This window comes from Scyliorhinus torazame, chromosome 11 (genome assembly GCF_047496885.1).
Source record: "Scyliorhinus torazame isolate Kashiwa2021f chromosome 11, sScyTor2.1, whole genome shotgun sequence".
Classification (NCBI taxonomy): Eukaryota; Metazoa; Chordata; class Chondrichthyes; order Carcharhiniformes; family Scyliorhinidae; genus Scyliorhinus; species Scyliorhinus torazame.
Window position 1 is genome coordinate 164,059,777 of NC_092717.1, and position 18,526 is coordinate 164,078,302.

Genomic DNA, 18,526 nt, shown 5'->3' on the forward strand with positions numbered 1-18,526 from the left:
CAAAAACAAAGAAATGTACAGCACAGGAACAGGCCCTTCGGCCCTCCAAGCCCGTGCCGACCATGCTGCCCGACTAAACTACAATCTTCTACACTTCCTGGGTCCGTATCCCTCTATTCCCATCCTATTCATGTATTTGTCAAGATGCCCCTTAAATGTCACTATCGTCCCTGCTTCCACCACCTCCTCCGGTAGCGAGTTCCAGGCACCCACTACCCTCTACGTAAAAAACTTGCCTCGTTCATCTACTCTAAACCTTGCCCCTCTCACCTTAAACCTATGCCCCCTAGTAATTGACCCCTCTACCCTGGGGAAAAGCCTCTGACTATCCACTCTGTCTATGCCCCTCATAGTTTTGTATATCTCTATCAGGTCTCCCCTCAACCTCCTTCGTTCCAGTGAGAACAAACCGAGTTTATTCAACCGCTCCTCATAGCTAATGCCCTCCATACCAGGCAACATTCTGGTAAATCTCTTCTGCACCCTCTCTAAAGCCTCCACATCCTTCTGGTAGTGTGGCGACCAGAATTGAACACTATACTCCAAGTGTGGCCTAACTAAGGTTCTATACAGCTGCAACATGACTTGCCAATTCTTATACTCAATGCCCCGGCCAATGAAGGCAAGCATGCCGTATGCCTTCTTGACTACCTTCTCCACCTGTGTTGCCCCTTTCAATGACTTGTGGACCTGTACTCCTAGATCTCTTTGACTTTCAATACTCTTGAGGGTTCTACCATTCACTGTATATTCCCTACCTGCATTAGACCTTCCAAAATGCATTACCTCACATTTGTCCGGATTAAACTCCATCTGCCATCTCTCCGCCTAAGTCTCCAAACAATCTAAATCCTGCTGTATCCTCCGACAGTCCTCATCGCTATCCGCAATTCCACCAACCTTTGTGTCGTCTGCAAACTTACTAATCAGACCAGTTACATTTTCCTCCAAATCATTTATATATACTACAAAGAGCAAAGATCCCAGCACTGATCCCTGTGGATCACTCGTTGGGGATTCTAAAACTAGGGGGTATAGTCTAAACATTAGGGCTAGGCCGTTCAGGAGAGATGTTAGGAAGCACTTCTTCCCTCAAAGGGTGGTAGAGATTTGGAACTTTCTCCCACAATTTAAAATCTTCTGAGATAGATAGATTTTTGTTAAACAAAGATATTAAGGGATATGGCTAACAGCAGGTAATGGAGTTAGGCCACAGATCAGCCATGGTGTCATTAACCAACATTCTGGTGAATTGAGTAACTGGACCAGTCGGTGGGACCCTCAATTAATACTGGGGACGCGGAGGTTAAATGAGGATAAATTAAAAAGTTTGTCGAGCAGAGTTTAAATCTGAGTAAAATCACCCAGATGTGTTGGGGAAGAACAGAGTTTACCAAAGGTAATAGTTATTAAGGTGACATCTGGGAAAATAATAAAAAGTTGAAGCTTTAGGCATTATATCTAAATACATGAATCATCCATGACAAAATAGATGAAGCAATAGCACAAAACAAAATAAATGGGTTTCATCTGATACTTAAACAGATTAAAGTCCAACGGTTTATTTGAAATTGCAAGCTTTCTGACATCTGATGAAGGAGCAGCGCTCCAAAAGCTTATGATTTCAAATAAACCGTTGGACTTTAACCTGGCGTTGTGAGCCTTCTGACTGTGCCCACCCCAGTCTAACGCCGGCATCTCCACATCACTTATAACAGAGATGTGGTTGTAGATGATCAGGATAAGGAATGAAAGAGACAGACAAATTGGAAAAGAAGGGTTGGGTAGCATTGATATTGAAGAATGGACTAAAGACAGTCGAAAATAATGTTGGCTCAGAAAACCAAGATACAAAATCAGCTTGGGTGGAACTAAGGACCAACAAGAAAACATTAAGGTGGAAGAAGGGTGGGCCATTTCCTCCCCACCCCGCTACAAGATTCGACGTGCTCCTCTCAAATGCATAATTAATTAACTGAATGGTACAAGATCTCGCTCCAACTTTTCCAGCCACCGAACATAGCCTCCAGAATAGAAGAGTCTGCCCTGTTGAGAGTAGTTTATTGGTCCCCTAACAGTAGCTGTAGTGTTAGGCACAGTATAAATCAGGAAATTTGAGATGCATGAAACAAGACAGTAAAAAATGTGGAACTTTAATGTTTATAGGAGGGCACACCAAATTGGCAGTAATAGTGTGGAAGATGAGTTCTTGGAATGTATTCAAGATAGTTTTCGAGATCATTTTCTAGATCAGTGTGTCAAAGAATTAACTAAGCAAACTCAGGCTGTTAGTACTTGGACGGGAGACTGCCTGGGAAAAGCAGGTGCAGTAGGGTGGGGTGGCACAATGGTTAGCACTGCTGCCTCACAGCTCCAGGGACCCGGGTTCAATTCCGGCCTCAGGTGACTGTGTGGAGTTTGCACATTTTCCCGTGTCTGCGTGGGTATCCTCTGGGTGATCCGGTTTCCTCCCGCAGTTAAAAGATGTGCAGGTTAGGTGGATTGACCATTGTAAATTGCTTTGACAAAGGGTCATCTGGACTCGAAACGTTAGCTCTTTTCTCTCCCTGCAGATATTGCCAGACCACCTGGGATTTTCCAGCATTTTCTCTATGGTAAATTGCCCCTTAGTGTCCAAAAGGATAGGTGCGGTTACGGGGACAGGGTGGGGCGTGGGCTGCGGTTGGGTGATCTTTCGGTGGGTCAGTACGAACTCGATGGGCCGAGTGACCTCCTTCTGCACTGTAAATTCTGTGATAGGGAATGGATCATTTTAGATCATGCTTAATGCAAAATGACAAAGTTAATGAATATAAAATCAAAATGATCTGCTGCTGTAAAAATCTGAAATATAAACAGAAAATGCTGGAACTACCCAGCAGGCCAGGCAGCGCTGTGGAGAGAGAAACACAATTGACATTTCAAGTCAATAACCTTTCATAAGAACTGGTTAATTAATTGCAACTTCAATAATTGTGGATTAATTAAGGTAAGCCAGCACTAACTTGTTAAGGGAAAATCACATTTAACTACTTGAATCTTTAGTGAGGTTTAATAAAATAACAGGGAGGGTTGATGAGGGTGATGTGGTGTACATGGACTTCCAAAAGTCATTTGGTGAAATGCTGCATAGCAGGCTTATCAGCAAATAAGAATATGGAGTAAAAGGGACAGTGGCAACATGGATACAAAATTGGCTGAGTGACAGAAGCAGTGATGAAAGGTTTTTTGGACTGCAGGAAAGAATATAGTACAGTTCCTCAGGCCTCTGTTTTCTTGGTGTACACTAATGATCTAGCCGTGGGTATATAGGGCACAATTTCAACATTGGTGGCATAAGCTGCTGGAATGGGTGGACAAGCGACAGATGAAATTCAATGCAGAGAAGTGTGAAGTGATTCATTTTAGTAGAAAGAACATGGAGGGCCAGTATAAATTAAAGGGTACAATTCTAAATTGGGTGCAGGAGCAGAAGGACTTCTGTGTCTAAGTTCACAAATCACTTAAGGTGGCAGAACAGGTTAAGAGCCTGGGTAATAAAGCCAATGAGATTCTGGGCTATATCAATAGGAATAGAGAGTACACAAGCAAAGAAGTTACAATAAACCTGTGTAAAAGGTTATTTCAGCCTCGACTGATGTACTGTTTCCAGTTCTGGGACCAAATTTTCAGAAAGGTGACAAGGCATTGGAGAGTTCACATACAAAGATTCTTGAGAATGGTTCCAGGGACGAAGAACCTCAGTTATGTGGATAGATTGGAGAAGTTGGAACTGTTCTCCTTGGTGAAAAGGAGATTTAACAGAGATGTTCAAGACGATGAAGGGTCTGGACAGAGTAGATAGGGAGAAACTGTTTCCATTGGCAGAATGGTCGAGAATGAGAGGGCATTGATGTAAGATAATTAATTGGCAAAAGAAGCAATGGCGACATGAGGAAAAACTAATTTTTATGCAACGAGTGGTTAGGATGTGGAATGCACTGCTTGAAAATTGTTGGAGGCAGATGCAATCCTGGCTTTCTACAGGAAATTGAATAATTATCTGAGGAAAAAAATATTGCCAGGCGACAAAGTAAAGATAAGGCAGTGGAACGAGGTGTTGAGAAATTATCAGTGCGACAAAGCTGAATTTTGCAGCCAAAGTGTTTATTTAATGTCTCAGACTTTCCTGATTCCCTATTATATTTTCTCCTGTGTCTGCCTCTAAAGGACCCATGTTTACTTTCATTCTCTTCCGTTTTGCATACTTATGGAAATGGAGAGCTAGCACGGACATGACAGGCCAAATGGCTGATTCTATAATAACCATGCAGTAAAAAAATCACTGGGGGTATAATACTAAAAGATTGAATTGTATACAGAGTTTGAGAATATTTAATTAAGTGTTAAACTCTCAGCAATAAAACAGCCATGTAGCCACGAAGGGTGAATTAACTAAGGTAGAATGAGGAAACTAGATTAAATGATATAGTAGATAAATAATGGCAATCATTGATGTATAATTTGCAACAAATATATATTCCATTAAAGGATATAATGGGAAAAGTGGTCCAACTGTGGCTAACCAGATAAATTAAAGAGAATAAATTAAAGGCTTATAATTGTATCTAATATAGTTGAAAGCCTGGGGATTGGAAAAATTCAGCAGAGGATAACCAAGAAATTGATAGAGAGATTAAAATATTGGAGTGAAGCAACAAGAGACATAAAGACAGATTGTAGAAGTTTCTATTGGTGTTCAAAAAGGAAGAGAGTGGAAGTCCATTGGAGACAGAGACAGAAGAAAATATATTGGGGAATAAAGAAATGTCAGAGTTGTTAAAATTCAGATTTGTTGCACTGGTATTTTTGGTGCTACGGCTGATGGCATAGGTGAAAAGTTTCTGCCCACATCCAGTGTGGTTCACGTTGAACATCATGTTGTTGAAGGCATTAGCGTAAGCGTAGCATGCACATGCCATAAGTATATAGATTGGATAGATCATGGTAGTAGTTAGCGTCTCACGCTGATTTGATACCTGACGCACAATTTTTAAACTCTCTGCTCTAATTAATGCCCTCTCTAAACATGCACAGCAGAATATTTAAAGACATTATCATCAATTCATCAGCAGATGAGTTACCTTCTACTATCTACTTGCACTTGCAGAGTTTGTGGAAGTACCTGGGTTGTTGCTGTGATTCAGAAAAACTGGCAAAGTATGCTTGGGGCAGCACGGTAGCACAGTGGTAGGCATTGTCACTTCACAGCGTCAGGGTCCCAGGTTTGATTCCTGGCTTGGGTCACTGTCTGTGGGGAGTCTGCACTTTCTCCCTGTGTCTGCGTGGGTTTCCTCCGGGTGCTCTGGTTTCCTCCCACAAGTCCCGGAAGACATGCTGTTGGGTAATTTGGACATTCTGAATTCTCCCTCCGTGTACCCGAACAGGTGCTGGAATGTGGCGACTATGGGCTTTTCACAGTAACTTCATTGCAGTGTTAATGTAAGCCTACTTGTGACAATAAAGATTATTATTATTTTAGTGGTACTAGACTTTGGGAATTTGTGTGCTTCTGAAAAGCCATGGCGCACATAATTTGGTCCTGGGAGCTATAGTTGCAGTTTCCCTTTGTCCACAGCATTGGAAAGAAATGGAGCAGAGGCAGCAAAGAAGAGAAACTAATTTCAACGGAAGGAGAAGGAGGAGGAGTGTTATCAACAGAAAGATCTTCAGGATGCACTTCTACCTGCATCTAAGGCAGAAGCAATGTGCTTGATGTCATTGCTTCAAAAACAGGTGGACAGATAAGTGTGCCACCACTTAGAACCTTGGGCGCGATTCTCCGACCCCCCCACCGGGTCGGAGAATCGCCGGGGGCCGGCGTGAATCCCGCCCCCGCCGTGTCACGAATTCTCCGCCACCGGAGATTCGGCGGGGGCGGGAATCGCGCCGTGCCGGTCGGCGGAAATCACGCCGGTCAGCGAGCCCACCCCCGGCGATTCTCCGGTCCGCGGGCCGAAGTCCCGCCGCTGTCAACCCACGCCAGCCGGCGTGGATTGAACCACCTTTCGAATAGCGGGACAAGGCGGCGCCGGCGGGCTCTGGGGGGGGGGGGGGGGGGGGGGGGGGCGCGGGGCGATCTGGCCCCGGGGGGGTGCCCCCCGGTGGCCTGGCCCATGATCGGGGCCCACCGATCCGCGGGCGGGCCTGTGCCGTGGGGGCACTCTTTTCCTTCCGCCTTTGCCATGGCCTTCACTATAGCGGAGGTGGAAGAGACCCCCTCCACTGCGCATGCGCGGGGATGCCGTGAGTGGCCGCTGACGCTCCCGCGCATGCGTTGCACGGCAAAGTCATTTCCACGCCAGCTGGCGGGGCGCCAAAGGCCTTTCCTGCCAGCCGGCGGGACGGAAATCACTCCGGCGCGGGCCTAGCCCCTCAAGGTGAGGGCTCAGCCCCTCAAGATGCGGAGAAGTCCGCACCTTTGGGGCGGCGTGATGCCGGACTGATTCGCACCGTTTTTGGCGCCGATCGGCGGACATCGCGCCGATTGCGGAGAATCCCGCCCCTGATCTTTAGCCTCAAAGCAGGGTGCTGATCAAGGTGACAAGTGATCCAAATTTCTTTTATCCGTGTATCCTTCCATGCTGGAACTGGTGATATTCTAAACATATTGCAGTTTTCTATCCACCATTACGCCCAGAATTCGCTGACTTTTCAAACAAAAAGCATGAGGAGCGGGCATGTGACTTGCCATGGTGCAGGATGCCATCAACTACACACACTTGACTTTGTTGGTACGCATTTCAGTTGTGAGATGTCCCAAAACCACAAAGGGTATAACTGACTCGGTGTGCATTTGGTGTGCTCATTGTGTTGATGAATGCCTGCTCTCTTGACGGCAGTCATGATTAGTTCATTCTGCGCTAGCCCTGTAATCTTCCAGTCACCATTTGAACTAGAGGGCAGGTGCTTGGTGACGCGGTTGCCATCGCTCCGCATTGCTAACCAGCTATCCAGCCAACTGAGCTAACTGACCCCCACTGATGCACCAGATACACATCACATTGGGCTTGTAACCGTTTTCATGGGGTTGACTACCAATTCTATGCTTGAAAGAGTGGGTTACAAATCCTGGGAAAAAGCTTGTGCCAAATTGGAGCCAGACTGCTTTGTATTCCTTTGTCCGGACAATATGCACTCTGGCAGGAATGTCAAATACTTCATTGTGCATGCCCATCAACCTTTTTCCCATCATAGTCCTTATCTTGGTCCTCTGCAGCTGAATACTTATTCATCCTCACCTTCCAGTGCACTGGCACCTGTGCTTCTCCTTTTACCCTGACCTGTCAGCAGCCCACACATGTCTGGTGTCTCACCATGTACAGATCCATTCTCTATAAGTTATCCTCTAAAGTACACACCTTTCCAGTAACTGCACCGAAGGCTTCAAGTGTTCGATAGGATAATGTTGTTTCATCCTCTTCAATCTCCCAGGCCCTCGACCTCCGGCACCATTAACTGACCATGTGCTAGTACTTGGGTATATGAAAGAATAAAATGTATGGTTGAGGGTGAGGGAAGTGGTGGAGAAAAGGAAGAGGTGCATTGTTTCTTCATCAGGAACTTGTATATTACAGTGGAGTGGGGGGTGGAATTTGAGAAAGTGGATTAGGCAGGAGCATATACTCCAAAATGACTTCAGTTACACTCCTGGCCACAGCCTCAGTAATGGCTGCCCCAATTACACCTAGCACCATTTTCCTCATGTGGATCAGCAAGTGCAGCCTTGCCTGCTCTAACTACATGGTCAATGAAGAGTGCAGGAGAGCATGCCAGGAGCAAAATCATGCATACCGAATAATGAGGTGTCAATCTGGTGAAGCTACAACACAGGGCTACTTGTGTGCCAAACAGCATAAACAGCAAGTATTAGACTGCTAAGCGATTGCACAACAAATGCATCAGATCTAAGCTCTGTAGTCCTGCCACACGCAGCGATGAATGGTGGTGGACAATTAAACAACTCGTGGAGGAGGCAGCTCCATAAATATTCCCATTTTCGATGATGGAGGAGCCCAGCACGTGTGCAAAAGACAAGGCTGAGGCATTTACAACAATCTTCAGCCAGAGGTGCAGAGTGAATGATCCATCTTGTTCTCCTCCGGAGAAATCCAGTGTTACAGATGTCAGTCTTCAGCCAATACGATTCACTTCATGTGATATCAAGTAACGGCTGAAGGCACTGGGTACTGCACAGGCTATAGGTCCTGACAATATCCCGGCAATAGTACTGAAGACTTGTGCTCCAGCACTGGCCGCACCCCCTGCCAAGCTGTTTCAGTACAGCTACAACACTGGCATCTACCCGGCAATGTGTAAAATTGCCCAGGTGTGTTCTGTACACCAAGAAACAGAACAAATCCAACCCAGCCAATTACCGCCCTATCAGTCTACTCTCCATCATCAGCAAAATGATGGAAGGAGTTATCAACAGTGTTACCTAGCGACACTTACTCAACAATAACCTGCACATGACACTCAGTTTGGGTTCCGCCAGGGTCACTCAGCTCCTGACCCCATTACAGCCTTGGTTCAAACATGGACAAAAGAGCTGAATGCCAGATGTGAGGTGAGAGTGAGTGCCCTTGAGATCAAGGCAGCATTTGACCGAATATGGCATCAAGGAGCCCTAGCTAAACTGGAGTCAATAAGAATCATGGGGAAATCTCTCCATTGGTTGGAGTCATACCTGGCACAAAGGAAGATGGTTGTGGTGGTTGGAGTTCAATCATCTCAGCTCCAGGACATCACTGCAGGAGTCCCTCAGGCTAGTGTTCAAGGCCCAACCATCTTCAGCTGCTTCACCAATGACCTCCCTTCCATCATAAGGTCAGAAGTAGGAATGTTTGCGGATGACTGCACAATGTTCAGCACCATTCACGACTCCTCAGATAATGAAGCAATCCATGTCCAAATGCAGCAAGACCTGGACAATATCCAGGCTTGGGCTGACAAATGACAAGTTACATTTGTACAACACAAGTACCAGGCAATGACCATCTCCTACAAGAAAGGATCTAATCACTGCCCCTTGACATTCAATGGCATTACCATCGCTGATTCCCCCAGAATCAACATCCTGAGGGTTACCATTGATCAGAAACTGAACTGGACGGTGGCATAGTGGGTTAGCCCTGTTGCCTCATGGCGCTGAGGTCCCAGGTTCGAATCCCGGCTCTGGGTCACTGGGCCATGTGGAGTTTGCACATTCTCCCCTGCAGGCTAGGTGGATTGGCCATGCTAAATTGCCCCTTAGTTGGAAAAAATGAATTGGACTAACCATATTAATATTGTGGCTACCCTATATAAAAAAAAAACTGAACTGGACTAGCCATATTAATATTGTGGCTACCAGGACAGGTCAAAGGCTAGGAATCCCATTACGAGTAACTCACCTCCTGGCCACCCCACCATCTACAAGGCACAAGTCAGGAATGTAATGGAATACTCTCCACTAGCCTAGATGAGTGCAGCTCCAACAACACCCAAGAACTCGACACCATCCAGGACAAAGCAGCCCGCTTGATTGATCCCCCTTCCACAAACATTCAAACCCTCCTCCACCACCTACATCTACAAGATGTACTGCAGTAACTCACCAAGGTTCCTTAGACAGCACCTTCCAAACCTATGACCACTCCCATCTAGAAGGACAAGAGCATCAGATACCTGGGAATCCCACCACTTGGTGGTTCCCCTCTAAGTCATTCCACCCTGACTTGGAAATATATCGCCATTCCTCCACTGTCACTGAGGCAACACCCTGGAACTCATTCCCAACAGCACAGCGGGTGTACCTATACTTCAAGGACTGCAGCGGTTCAAGAAGGCACCTCGCCACCACCTTCTGAAGGGCAACTAGGGATGGGCAATAAATGCTGGCCTAACCAGTGACACCCACATCCCATAAATGATTTTTTTAAAAACTGCTGTTGTTGTCTATTGTAGACTTGTCCTGCAAAAGAGATGGCAGTATCTCAGTGAATGTCTATCATATGTGGTTGGTAATGTGCTTATCATAGTTGAATAGCTGACACTGTGTGAAAGATCTGAGGTTTGAATATGTGGCTTGCCAGCAGTACTAGGTGTTTGAGGGTGAGGTGTGAAGTATGAGTGTGAGATTTGAGTTGTAGTTGAAATTGATAGGTGATTATGGAGGTTTAGTGAATGGAGCAATGTGTGGGGCAAACTGTGGTACAGTTGGTGGAATGTGGCACATCATGATGCATTCATTGATCTTGGTCACTCATTTAGGTCATTTGGAGACGTGGTGTAATGGTATTGTCACTGGGCTAGTAATCCAGAGTCCTCGGGTAATGCCATCAGGCACAGGTTTTGAATTCCACTACTACAGATAATGAAATTTGAATTCAATAACAATCTGGAATGAAAATTCTAATGATGACCATGAAATGTGTAAAAACCCTTTACTAATGTCCTTTAGGGAAGGAAATCTGCCACCCAACCTGTCTACCTTACACGTGACTCCGGATCCACAGTAAAATGCCCTAGGCCTAGCAAGCTTCTTAGTTCAAGGGCAATTAGCAATGGGCAATAAAATGGTTCCTGTGAATTGGAAGGTAAGAAATGTAACCCCAACTCTTGTATAAAGGAGGGAGAGAAACTGCCTGACATCAGCAGTAAGGAAAATGTTAGTATCTATTTATAGGGATGAAACTTTAACATGACACTTAGAAAATCATGATATGATTGAGCATAGCCATCACAGATTTATGAAAGGCAAATTGCATTCAACAAATCTATTGAAATTGTAATGAGCCGGCTAGATAAAGGAACATGTTGATGTGACATTTTTGGACTTTCAAGAAGCAAGTTATAAGGTGCTCCACTAGAGGTTATTGCACAAATTTGGGACTCAAGGGATTGGGATAAAATATTAGTTTGATTGATTAATACACAGAAAACAGGAGGAATAAACAGGCCATTTTTGGTTTTGCAGGGAGTACACAGGTAGTGTGTACTGCAAAAAGCTTGGGCTTCAGCTATCTACACACTATTTCAACGAGTTAGATGTGGGGATCAAATGTAATATATTCAGGTTTGTTGATGATGCCAAACTAGGTGGATAGCTGTTTAGCACAGGGCTAAATCACTGGCTTTGAAAGCAGACCAAGGCAGGCCAGCAGCACGGTTCAATTCCCGTAACAGCCTCCCCGAACAGGTGCCGGAATGTGGCGACTAGGGGCTTTTCACAGTAACTTCATTTGAAGCCTACTTGTGACTAAGCGATTTTCATTTCATTTCAAAAAGTAAGTTGTGAAAAGAGCAACAAGAGGCTGCAAAGGGATATAGACAGACTAAGGAAGTCAGAAAGACCACAGCAGATGGGGTATAATGTAGGGAAATGTGATGTTATCCACTTCGTAGGCAAAATATTTCTATTATTTAAGAATATTTCTTAAGAAGTGAGAAATGGTAGTATTCCGAGGAATTTGGGTTGTCTTCTGTATGAATTACCGAAAGTTAACATGGCTGTGCTTGGATAGTGATGACTTGCCATTGAGGAAAACCGTGAAAAGGCGATGCATCTCCTCCAGTAGTTTCTCGATTACCTCATTGTTTTCATTGAATCGTGAGTGAATATTTTCACTGTAGACATGCGACTCTTGAGTTTCTCTGAAAGACTCCTTCATGACTGCCTGTTTGAGCATTAGGATGCAGTGCAATATTGAAGGAGTGTTATGTGAGTGTTATGTTTACTTAGAGTTACCATCTTATTGATGAGATGTTAAATTGAAGCGTGTCTACTTTGTTAGGTGAATATAATAGATAGCACTATTCAAAAAAGATCAGGGGAGTTTTCCGAGTGTTTGGGCCAACATTTGTTGGCACAGTGGTTAGCATTGCCGTCGCACAGCGTAAGGGACCCAGGTTCGATTCTGGCTTCCTCCAGGTGTTTCCTCCCACAGTCCAAAGGTGTGCTGGTTAGGTGGATTGGCCATGCTAAATTGCCCCTTAGTGTCCAAAGATATGCAGGTTAGGTGGGGTGATGGGGATTGGGTGGGGGAGTGGGCCCAGGTAGTTGTTCTTTCACAAGGTTGGTGCAGACTCGATGGGCCAAATACCCTCCATCTGCACTGTAGGAATTCCATGGGTTTGTCCCTCACCAGTATTACTAAAACAAGTTATTGTGCCATTTAATTCATTGCTGTTTTTGAGATCTTGCAGTGTGCAAATAATTGTTTCTATACTTGAAAAGTTGTTCACAGTTTGCCAAACACTGAAAAATCCTGAAATCATGAAAGGCAATGCAATCGTGAAAAAATGTTTCTTTAAAATGCTTTCCTAATGCTAATGGTTGTATTCCTCCCACCTGTCCCTGAGGTATAGAGTGAATACTGTAAAGCAATAAACCAGCATTCAGATGGATTCCTTTGGTAGCCTTCTCAGCATTGATATCAATTGAGCTTATGACCTTTCACAAGTGCATATTTAAATAGGTAGGCTTTATTTTACTTTCTAAGTCAGTAGCTTCAATTGCGGAGGCTATTCCCTGACTGTGTGGGAACACTTTACTTCTGTAATGGAGTTGGGATGATGTTTCAGAACTGGCACCAGGGCAGCAAGGTTTTTTTTGGCCACTTTCCAGTCTGTGGCAGAATTATGAGCAGGTACGTGGAGGAAGCTCTTATAAGACACCTGAATGATCATTTTGTAAAATTAACTGATAAGGTCAACCGGTATAACCCAGTTTTGCTGGGGGAAGAGACAAAGGAAGCAGTTAACAACACTTTGAGGGCTCTTTGTTATCTGTCAATTTGTGGTATCTATCAGGGATTCCATCATGCTAGATAATTGAGGTTTGAGCATATGTGTTAATACCCATATTTTATCAAAATCCTGCAAGTTTCTTTCAAGTGCTTAAAAAACTTTTGTTTCGATGTTTCTATTTTCTGTTGAAATTGACCTGTTTGTGCAAATCAATAAGATTTGTTTCAATGATAGTCTAGACTGGCTCCTTCTGGGAAAATTGGGCCGAGGGGAACATGCTAAATGGATCCTTTATAAATAAAGGAAGTATCTGGACAGATTCCAGAGAGTGTAATTTTGACTCCGTTATTATGCTTGCAGGAATCAATTTAATATTTATTATCGGGATACTTAAGAATGAAGTGTCTGTACACTATATGAATCTCTTCCAGTTCAGATCTATTTTGCAATCCTCAGGAAAATGAACAAAGAAACTGACAAAGCTGCAGTTAATATTTTGATGAATAAAATATTAACTGATATTTGAGCGTTGGGTATTGGGAGGTTGAAAACATCTAAAGAACCTGAAAGCCCAGGTACACAGAGGTCTTGCCAAACCATGTTATCATGTTTGTTAAATGCACTTCCCACCCAGCAACCAATTAAATTTTACAGCCTGACCAGCAACAATGACAATTGGTGATGGACAATAAATGCTGACCAGGCCAATGGCTCCCACATTCTGTGAACGAATAAATAAAAACACACCGAAAGAGAAGATCAGTGACAGGAGGCGGTAACTGGAAATCTCCGGGAAGCGTCCCCAGCAATTGTGGGAGATGAAGATCACCTTGTGGACAGAGTGGGAATGATCATGGGCTGGATTCTCCGTTTGGGAGACAAAGTCCCTACGCCGACGTGAAAACGGTGGTGTTTTACGCCAAGAAAACTGGTGCAAAATGGCCACCGATTCCCTGCTTGTTGGGGGGGGGGGGGGGGGGGGGGGGGGGGGGCTCGCAGCCTGGCAGCATAGAGCTCCCAGCTCTAGCTGCCGATCCGGCCCGGAGCGTTGCTGGGTCCGTGGCCACGCATGTGCACGGCGGCGGCCTGCAGTGGCCGAGCAGTGCTTCATGGCGGGCACAGCCTGCGGACACGGCCCGCAAAAATAGTCTCCCCCTTCGGCCGGCTCGCATGCCCCGGACCGGTCCTCCCCCGACTGTGGCGGCACTGGACTGAGTCCGGAGCCGCAACGTTGCGTTCCCAATGGGTGAGACCACACGTGTTCCACGCCGTCGGGAACTTGGCTGATCGGGGGCGGTGGATACGGCATGCAGCGTACTCCTAGAGTACGCCTCTTTTCAGGGGGCGGAGCATCGTGAAAGCGGCGCCGCCCCCGATTTCGTCACCATTGGGGATTCTCCGTCCCGTCGCCGAACGCGATTTCGGCGTCGGGGATCGGAGAATCAAGCCCCATATATCATGGAAAGGTGAGGTTTAGAAGGGTCCAAAGATTTCATGAGGGTCGAGCAGTCCTGCTCTCTCTAGCCCTCCAAAAGCGTTGGAAAAGGTGGCTCCTGTCACCATTTCACTACCGAGTTTCCTGGTCGCTGGGTTTAAATCGATCTCTCGATTACGTTCTTGAGCGTGATTTAGTTATGTCAATGACAGAGTCGTCTCTCCAAGATGAATACTTGGATGCTACCAGATCCATCGCTGCAAAAATGGCAATGGCACATTTACCATAGGTTAGGGTCAAATTTCTCGTATTCGATGCTTCACCCCTTTTTCACCCATCATGGTAAAGGGTTAATATCAAAGCCATAATATCTTTATGTGAGGATTTGTTAACAAATATTATCTCAATAATCAAAATAAGGAGCGAGAAATTAATCAAGAAATTTGATTTATTTAACTGATGCTATCTTGACCCAGTCAATTTAGTGTGATCTCTTGCAATTCTGTATATGTCAGTACCTTTGTTCCTTATCAAGCAACTCAAATTGTTTTTCTATAGGCTCTTTTTCATGGAAAGTTTATTGACACTGGATTTTCACTACCATTCTACAAGCGTATGCTGAACAAGAAGCTCACAATTAAGGATCTGGAATCTATTGATCCTGAATTCTACAATTCCCTTATCTGGATTAGGTATGTACTTCATAGAATTATTGTAATTTTTACAGGAATAGACAGCTGAATGTAAATCAATCACCTCAACTGAATTTGAACTTGTGTTTGTCTTAGGTAGAATTTAATAATTTGATGAGAGGAGGCTGGATTCTCCGCCGGCGGGATGCTCCGTTTCGCCGGCAGCCCGGGGCTTTCCCAACGGCGTGGGACTGCCGCACAATGGGGAAACCCCATTGACTAGCCGGCGTAACGGAGCATCCCGCCGGCGGGGTGAAACGGAAATGTGGTGCGGGAGGCCAGAGAATCCAGCCCAGGTTATCTTTCAATTTTAAATCTTTGAGTTGATTCACATGGAAAATTAAATCCCTTAGTAGAATTCTGATCAGGTGACATTCTGACAATGTTTCATTGTAACCATTTGCTTGCGAATGTGTACGAGTGGCCTGATCCCTCCTTTTCTATTCTCCAATATGCAGCTAGCATCGACTTCTAACTTTACCTCTGCTTTGGGAGGGGGAGGGAGAAAAAATTGTGGGAACTAGCCATTTGCGTAATCATGGATGAGAATCTGCAATGCACCAACATACTCTGTTAGTTAGGTTAAACGCAACAGTGTTTTCCTAAGAAACAATATGATTCTAGACAACCACCTCAATTTACAATGAAACTGGTGTTTGGAGTTTCCCTCAGCTTGCATTGGTACATGCACAACCTGAGTGAAATCGACTATCCAGTGTAAGAGATGGTGGAACTGTATGTTACATGAAATGTAAATCAAGTTTCTCCAATCTTTAATGCTGTTTAAAAAATCATTGTACCCAAAGAATAAGCCATTTAGTCCATTTAAATAGTCCCTCTAATACCTCAACTTGCTCAGCTGACTACTTTCAACGGGCAGCACGGTAGCCTTGTGGATAGCACAATTGCTTTACAGCTCCAGGGTCCCAGGTTCGATTCCCGGCTTGGGTCACTGTCTGTGCGGAGTCTGCACATCCTCCCCGTGTGTGCGTGGGTTTCCTCCGGGTGCTCCGGTTTCCTCCCACAGTCCAAAGATGTGCAGGTTAGGTGGATTGGCCATGATAAATTGCCCTTCGTGTCTAAAATTGCCCTTAGTGTTGGGTGGGGTTACTGGGTTATGGGGATCGGGTGGAGGTGTTGACCTTGGGTAGGGTGCTCTTTCCAAGAGCCGGTGCAGACTAGATGGGCCGAATGGCCTCCTTTTGCACTGTAAATTCTATGATAAATTCTATGAACTGCATTTTGAATTTCTTGAATTACTTGTTTAAAAAATATAGAACACCCAATTTCTTTTCCAATTAAGAGGCAATTTAGCGTGGCCAATCCACCTACCCTGCACATCTTTGGGTTGGGGAGGCGAAACCCACGCAGACACAGCAAGAATGTGCAAACTCCCCACGAGGCCGGGATTGAACCAGGGACCTCGGCGCCATGAGGCAGCAGTGTTAATCATTGCACCACCATCTTGAATGACGTTGATTCCATTAATTCACTTCGTATATAATTCTAAATGTGTGTAATTTATTTCAAGGTTTCCTAATATCTATTTCAAAATTTACAATTTACTAATGTAAATTCAAACCCATAAATTCTATTGATTTTAATTCACTTTAAAGTGATATTCTGGGTTTATGTGTACAATGTAATTATTTTCTTTATACATAGAACCATACGGTTCTGTGGTGTAGAAGAAGGCTAATTATCCCCTTGCAACTTTGCTGTCTGAAAGATTTCTTCACTTAACGCTATTCTCCCTCCCTTTCCCTGTGCTGCCGAACTTCTATTTTATAGATTCTACTTCCTTTTTCAAATCTATTATGGAATTATTTTCACCACTTTGATATTAACGTACCATGATCTAACAATCCTCTGCACAAGAAAACCTTGCAACCTGTTCATTCACTCTTTCGGTGATTATCTTAAATTTATGCCCTCTAGTTACCATCTCATTGACCAATCAAAATAATTGCTTGTGATTTATTTTATCAAAAAACACTCAGAATTTTGAGCATCTCTGAAATCAAATCTCCTCCTGACCTCTTTTCTTGTAACGTGACTCCCACATTCACTGGCATAATCCCGACTTCATAATTACCTCCTTAGTCTACTTATTTCTCTGCCCATTCAACTAACCTGACTATGTTTTCCTGAGTTTACTTACAGCCTTCACTAATAATCATTATTCAAATTTCATGTCATTTACAATTCTTTTTGTACGCCCTATGTCCACACTAAGATAGAGAAGGGTAGTGGTCCCATTTTTTAATGCAATCCCTTTCAGCAAACGAGTGTGAGCAAAGCAAAACCGTTGTCCATCCAATGAGGTTTACCAGAGGCTTGAACCATTTTTTATGGTTGGGTCTAACTGATAGTCTGCCAAAGCTATTCGAGCAGCTTGCCAATTATTGTTCTATCAGCCTACTCGGCATCATTAGCTAAGTGAGTTAAATGAACCTGAGCATAAAAGCCAAATAATCACCAAAAATGGGGCCACTGCCCTTCTCCATCTCAGCGTGTACATACAAAACAAATTGCAAGTGACATGAAATGTGAATAATGATTATTAGTGAAGAAGACTAAATAAACTCAGGAAATCATAAACATGTTAGTTGAATCAGCAGATAGACTAAGGAGGATGTGATGAAGAAGATTATGCCAGTGAACTTGGGAGTTCTGTCACTAGAAGCTGAAATAAAGCAGTTTAACTGACTTTGTATCTAATCTAAGTGTTTATTTGGTCTGCCAAGAGAGTTCGGAGATGTGAACGTGTAAGATTATACATATGCAGTTTAAATCACAAGGGGACACTATTGTAAAAATAGATTAAAGGACAGTGAGAGTCAACTACCATTTAAACTTAAGACTCTCAACTCGCAATTGCCAATGACAGCAACTGAACTCATGCAGGAATCCGTGATAGACAAGAATCAGTAATAGTGTGAAGTTCTAAAATTCCTGCCAGAACCCAGTTTGGATTAATCCTATGGCCATGAAATTATTTTAAAACTTTTCTCCTTGTGAAGATTTATTTAGTTGGAGGAAGAAGAACTAGTTCCTCTAGTTGGAGGAAGAAATTTGAATATACAAGTGTGAACTGCAGAATAGTTTCTAATAATATTCAACAAATACCTTTTTATAGATTAAAAATGCAGTGTCCATTCACATTTGTATTCTAGTCAGTAAAATGCAGAATAAATTAGGCAGAATTTTTTAGATGGATGCTAGTTTCATCTGTAACACATACACCAAGAAAGTATCAATAAGGAAAATTTTGGGCTGGGGAGACACTCGGACTCTACCTGCAAGAAATATATTATTTATCTTAACCTTGGTGCTTTCACAAACTTTGTTCAACCTCTCCAAATCAAGTGAAGGAATGCTGGGTATCCCAACTACTTATGTTGTAAGCTTGTTAATGACTTGCTTAAGGCTGCTCTGCCACTGAAATCAGCTAACTATGTCATAGATTTAAGGATTGAATCTCACGTTTCCTGATCAGTATGGATCAGAACATTAACCCACTGAAATACTGGCAGAGGATCAATAGGGGAACTGTACCATGTTCAATTTATAAAATTAGCTACTTTCTGATTTGCATTTAAGTGCAGTGATATCTCATAACGCTATT

The 18,526-nt window shown here is 43.9% G+C and overlaps 1 protein-coding gene across 3 annotated transcripts in view; it reads left to right on the forward strand.

Annotated features, from left to right (window-relative positions):
• The window catches only part of LOC140385621 (NEDD4-like E3 ubiquitin-protein ligase WWP1), a 300,217-nt gene that overhangs the window by 236,425 nt on the left and 45,266 nt on the right, over nucleotides 1–18,526 (forward strand). For all 3 annotated transcript variants that reach the window (XM_072467951.1, XM_072467952.1, XM_072467953.1), the window contains one exon: nucleotides 14,765–14,898. In XM_072467951.1, the coding sequence (XP_072324052.1) occupies nucleotides 14,765–14,898 (134 nt within the window). The remainder of the gene's footprint in view (nucleotides 1–14,764; nucleotides 14,899–18,526) is intronic.